This window comes from Nansenia antarctica (assembly GCF_963989245.1).
Source record: "Nansenia antarctica genome assembly, chromosome: 14".
NCBI lineage: Eukaryota > Metazoa > Chordata > Actinopteri > Argentiniformes > Microstomatidae > Nansenia > Nansenia antarctica.
Window position 1 is genome coordinate 22,801,485 of NC_137684.1, and position 5,853 is coordinate 22,807,337.

Sequence of the window (5,853 nt, forward strand, 5' to 3'; positions counted from 1 at the left end):
TGTGAGTGTGTGACCAGACAGGCTTGTGTATGTGCAGCACAGAGACGGTCAGTCCTGCCTGCCTGCTGACTGAGGGAGTCACGCTGCCGTGAAATAATAGACCACCTCCATTACATTTCCCAGTCACCACGAATAGGCTATTTCCAGCCAACCAACACAAGCGGCACGGACGCTTGTCAAAACACTCCCAACATAAAAAGTGACTAACCGAGTGCTGATTTAAAAGCCCACTCAAACAGAAAGGCTCCTTCAGTGTGACAGGAAGACAGGATACGGTGGTGGTGAGAGGGGCGGACGCCGGCGTCCGACACGCCACACTTCAGACAGAGCAGCAGCTCTAACGACACAATAACAGTCGGTCTTCTGTGACGTCAAGAGGGTCGTCAAAACACCAGAGACCCAAAGCGGAGCTTATCGCTTATCAGCTTCTCTCGGCGGGTGGGGGGGTGGGGGGGGATACATACGTACTACGTACATACACAAACCTCCTTCCTGTTGCCACGGTGTTGTGGTGTCAGAGGGCTCAAGTGCAGGTCAGGTTAGCTGTCATCGTGACAAGAGCCAGGGAGGGAGAGCATCTGACTATTGTTCATAGCATGTTCGTTTTTTTTCTTTTCCCTTTTTTAATAATTTTTTAATCATGCCCTAGATCTAATCTGAGGCCAACATACTGACAACCTGCCGGTACATTCCGCTTAGTAAGGCACTTGTAGGGGCCTTTTGTTTGACGTGGAGAAGGATGTACCGTATGGCCCTGTTCCGTATGGCCCCTGTGATATCTTCGGAGTGGACCATAGTGTGATGTATTAATATTAATAGTCCATGACCTGGGAAGGGGGGGGGGGGCACTGTCAGGGCTGAGTGGGGCGCAGAGTCAGGGCAGTGTGCTTGTGCGGTCGTCACGGTGATATGATTAGCAGGTGTGATAGACGAGCTGGCCCTCGATGACGGCCCCTCGATGAGACAATAACCGCTCCGCAGCCAAGTCCACGGGCCGGAAGTCACGCGGCAGGACGTCAGCGGGAGCGCTATGCGGGGCTGTGCCAAGTCAGCTGCTCCTGTCAGCCTGGGCTTCAGTGGACGTACGGGGAGGGACAGATATTGCCGGACCGTTGAACTAGGCATTTCTCTTTTTTTCTGAAGTAGGCACTTGTCCAGTTCCCCAACATGGATCTGCCTGCGTGTCCACCTATCTGTCTGCGTGTCCACCTATCGAGGCGCATTGACTCGAATGGGAATGTCAGTTCTATGTTGTTCTATTTCTATGTCCCAGACTGCTTTACAACTGCGGCTTTGGTTTATGACGCACCGTTCTCACACCTTAGCAGGAGCCTGTTCATGACTTCCTGTGTGCTTCTTCATCGGGTTGGGGTTTATTAGAGGGGGGGTGGGGGAGTTGGGGGGTGTAATCTTGCGTACCAGCCGCCCCTAGCCTGGAGGAGGAGGTTAGTTAGGGCTGTAAAGACAGACCCTCCATGTCAGCATGAAAGTGAGTAGACACACACACACACACACACATCACATATTCCCATAGTGGTGGCAACACATGTTTGGCGTAAGCTGAAAAACAGTGGACCGGATCAATCATTAACTCCACGTTGACAAGATGGAATACCATTAACAAAGCCATCTGCTTCTTTCAATCAGCTAAACCTCTGTGAATTATAGTCGTAACCCCCTCATCCATAATAGGGAACACAACGGTTCTGAAGGGATGCCAGGAGGGTCCAGAGAACGACGCACACACTCGGGACAGAAGAAACACACACGGCATATTCAACACTTCCACGCTGACATTCCTGAACACTATGGCCAGGCAGGACCGTTTAAAACCTGATAAAAACCAGAGAGAGAATCGATTAGCAAAACATCACAGTATTCTCAATCTGCCTAATATGATCCACTTTTCCCATGTCTTCTACACACACACACACCCACACACTCACACACACGCACACACACACACTATGGCTCTGTCCAAACATCCAATGATATCACCATCTCCGTGACCTTTGGATGGAGCGCTGCGGTTAGAGCATCCAGAACCTCATGATGTGACACTTGGATTCACACACAGGCATTGTGTGAGTTCACTTGAGTCGTGCGTGAGCTCATCTGTGACTCTGTCATGCTTTCCACTTTGGCTGCTCTGCTGGGCAGCAGTGAACGGACCGCGCTCAGGTTACACACCGCGATCCAGAGTTCATTTAGCACACTTTGGAGAGAGGAAAACAAGGAAGGGAGTGTGTGTGTGTGTGTCTGTGGGTGTGTGTGTCTGTGGGTGTGTGTGTGTGTGTGTGTGTGTCTGTGGGTGTGCGTGGTGTGTATGTGTGTGTGTGTGTGTGTGTGTGTGTGTGTGTGTGTGTGTGTGGGTGTGGGTGTGTGTGTGTGTGGTGTGTGGGTGTGTGTGTGTGTGTGGTGTGTGTGTGTGTGTGTGTGGGTGTGTGTGGTGTGTGTGTGGGTGTGTGTGTGTGTGGTGAGTGTGTGTGTGTGTGTGTGTGTGTGTGTGTGTGTGTGTGTGTGTGAGTAAGTAAGTAAGTAAAGTAAACAAGTAAAATGTATTTGTATAGCACCTTTCCCAGACCAGGGGTCACAAAGTGCTTTACATATAGAGAACATGATAAAGAAGAAACATAATTAAACATAATAAAAGAGCGAAAGTCATAGCAGGTTAAAATAGGCAAACAAGTGAAAATAAGAACAAATAACAGACGACAGGTGTACAACAATATCAGCAGGACACAGAAAGAGTGTATGTGTGTGTGTGTGTGTGTGTGTGTGTGTGTGTGTGTGTGTGTGTGTGTGTGTGTGTGTGTGTGTGTGTGTGTCTGTGGGTGTGTGTGGTGTGTGGGTGTGTGTGGGTGTTCAGTCGCTATGCTGGGGGCATTGGAGGGACCCAATAGAGGTGGGGTAAGGTGGGACTGTGGCTCATTTGGCCCCATAATCCTCCTTGTTCCGCCTGTTCTTCCCTTCTAGAAGGATCTCCCGGACCAGTGGTGGTGTTAAAAGAAAACATATTCTTACAGCCACGCAACAGCCATTTCCATGCCCCTGCTTACCCAGGTTAATGAGTGGTGAGAGGTACAAGAGTTGTGTGCAAAGGAATGCACATTCAGCAAGCCATGTATCATAACTGAAAGGTGGTTAGTTACTGTTCATATTGACCTCCTTGAAATAGCAGTGCCGTTTTCTACTAAGCAGAACGTCGTCATGATACGATGATAAAACACAACAGATCGATAATTAGTTTGACAGTTGAAGTTAAGCTGTTAAAGTAAGCTTCGGAAACTCCAAAGAGCTTTCTGTTGTTGTGCAGAGTGCAGTGGACCCTTACTGCTGTGGCCAGTAGGTGGCAGTCTGCCCTGTGATCTCCCAGTCAGACAGACTGAGGGCTCTGAGTGTGTGTGTGGGGCTGCCCTGCTAGAGGTGGAGTCTAGTCCCTAGGAGGGTTCACCACAGGTTCAGAGTTGTGTGAAACCCAGGCTGGACACACAGACACCCGCACGAATACACACACGAATACACACACACACACACACACACACGCACACACACACACACACGCACACACACACACACACACACACACACACACACACACACACACACACAGGCCTTGCCTTAGGCCTCAAGGGGGAGGAAATGTTTGCTCCTTCCCGTAGAAAAACACCCCTGTCCTAACTACCGTAGCTGTGAATAATTTGGAGATAAAGATCATTAATACACACTTTGACGGTTTTTCGCTCTGAGAATATTCGTCTCGAGTAAATAAAAAAAGACGGCTTCACAAGCAGAGCAGCTTTTTGATGGTTACAGCTTGTGCCGTTTAAGCACTGGAAAGGTACCACTTGAGACATATGTGGGTTATGTTTGACACTCAGCATATCAAGGACATAACCTCTTAGTTTTTTTTGCAGAGTAGCAAAAGTTGAAACTGCAGTCCTAAATCTCTAATGTGGCTTATTTATATATGGAGAACAGCCAGGGACAGACACATTTACTTTGACTCTGCTAAATCTTGTAATTCTCTAACCTCAGTGTCATGACTGCCTGCAAGGAAAGTGGGTTTCATCCTCAGATATAAATCTTCATTTGCGTTTTGACAGCCTGAGAGGACCTTACATAACACCAGCATCTTAGATACGCTTCAAGTGAATGGCAGCTGCATCTTAGCCAACAGACAGGAATGTACTTGTCCTGAACAAATGTGTGTGTGTGTGTGTGTGTGCGTGTGTGTGTGTGTGTGTGCGGCGTGTATGTATGTATGTGTGTGTGTGTGTGTGTGTGTGTGTGCATGTGTGTGTGTGTGTGTGTGTGTGTGTGTGTGTGTGTGTGTGTGTGTGTGTGTGTGTGTGTGTGTGCGTGTGTGTGTGTGTGCATGCGTGCGTGCGTGCGTGCATGTGTGTGCGTGCGTGTGCGTACCTGCTTAAGTGCGTGCATGGAAATCTAGATAACAGGGTGGCGGTAACGCATGGACAAAAGACAAACAAGGTCTTTATTTAAGGATAAACAGACGTCCAGACAGTTGTACATGTGAACCAACGCTTTACTTTCTTTCTGTCTGTCTGTTTCAAATGAATCAAGGTACGTTCATGCTGAGAGTAGGTACTAGTACTACAGTATGTCTGTGAGGTAACCTACATCCCCACAAGTAAAAAATAAATAAACGTTCTATATCACCGGTATATACCACAGACAGCAGGCTTTCTGCTCCACAACACAACATTTTCCAGGACGTTGAGTCTCAGTCTCCTAGCGCTGCTGAGGGAACAAGCCGGCTTTTCAGCCCCTTGTTCTCCTTTGTATGACAGAGTATCAATTGTGCATGGCTGGGTGAGAGGCCTACTCATCCTGGCTAATGTGTGACTGAAATCAAATGTGCTCCTCCTGCAATGTCCTTTTTGTTTTGTTTTTGTTTTTCTGTTTTTAGTCAGATTAGTCAGTCATTTTAGTCAGAGTAAGCAAGCCCGCTGCTGATTTGACACTTACCATGAATTGCACATCTTCTTTTTTGTGTGATTTGAAAAACCTACAATTACTGTTCTATAGGCCACTTGAGTTGGGCTTGTTCAACCCTACAGTAAATCCTGTCTAATCAAGAGTGGTTCAGCAGCCACGTTTAAGTGAGGCAAACATCATGAATGTGCAAGATAAACGTTTATGTTAATGAGTATGACGAGACATAAACGTCTAAGGTTTATCTTATTCTCTTATCAATTTTTAACATGTAATAACACTGTAATGACGTTAGTAACAACATGCATGAACATGCTGTAATTAGCATACAATGCACGAGAAATTGCATTGTAATTGAGTTAAGTGGTTTTTAATAGAGCAGACAGTTAATATAGCAGAGTTTTTGGACTTCGCAGCGGTGCTGCATTGAGTGACAGTCACAGTGAGTGACTTACCAGTAGAGCAGAGCCAGGAATACTAGGAACAGTCCCACTGACACAGACCATCCACTGGTCTCCACAGTAGGAAACATCTTCAGCAGGTCCAGAATGGCCTCCATGACGTTGTCAGACAAACACCACCACCACCGGTCCGGGAAATCCTTCTGTATGGAAGGACAGGCGGAAACAAGGAGGATCATGGCCAAATGAGAAACAATCAATAAATCTCACCCCATGACAGACCTCATGACTGTCGACTGGGGAAGCAGGCGAAGGGTGCGCTTGTAACAAATAAACATCCTTCAGGAAATCACCAGTGTTTGTTTACTTGAAAGGCTAAATAATGGATCGACAGGTTATTCATTTATGACTCTCCTAAGTTTGTACTATAAACACGGTATAAACGGAGCACTTTGAGCTGCAACGTTCGCAGGAAAAGCGCTGTACAAATAAAAGC

At 47.3% G+C, this 5,853-nt stretch overlaps 1 protein-coding gene across 1 annotated transcript in view; it reads right to left on the minus strand.

Moving 5' to 3' along the window:
- tbxas1 (thromboxane A synthase 1 (platelet)) overlaps nucleotides 1-5,535 on the minus strand; it is a gene marked incomplete at its 3' end in the record, with an annotated part of 67,195 nt that extends 61,660 nt beyond the window's left edge. The window contains exon 1 of the mRNA XM_080545044.1: nucleotides 5,412-5,535. Coding sequence (XP_080401170.1) covers nucleotides 5,412-5,515 — 104 coding nt within the window. The 5' untranslated portion in view covers nucleotides 5,516-5,535. The remainder of the gene's footprint in view (nucleotides 1-5,411) is intronic.
- Nucleotides 5,536-5,853: the final 318 nt, after the last annotated feature.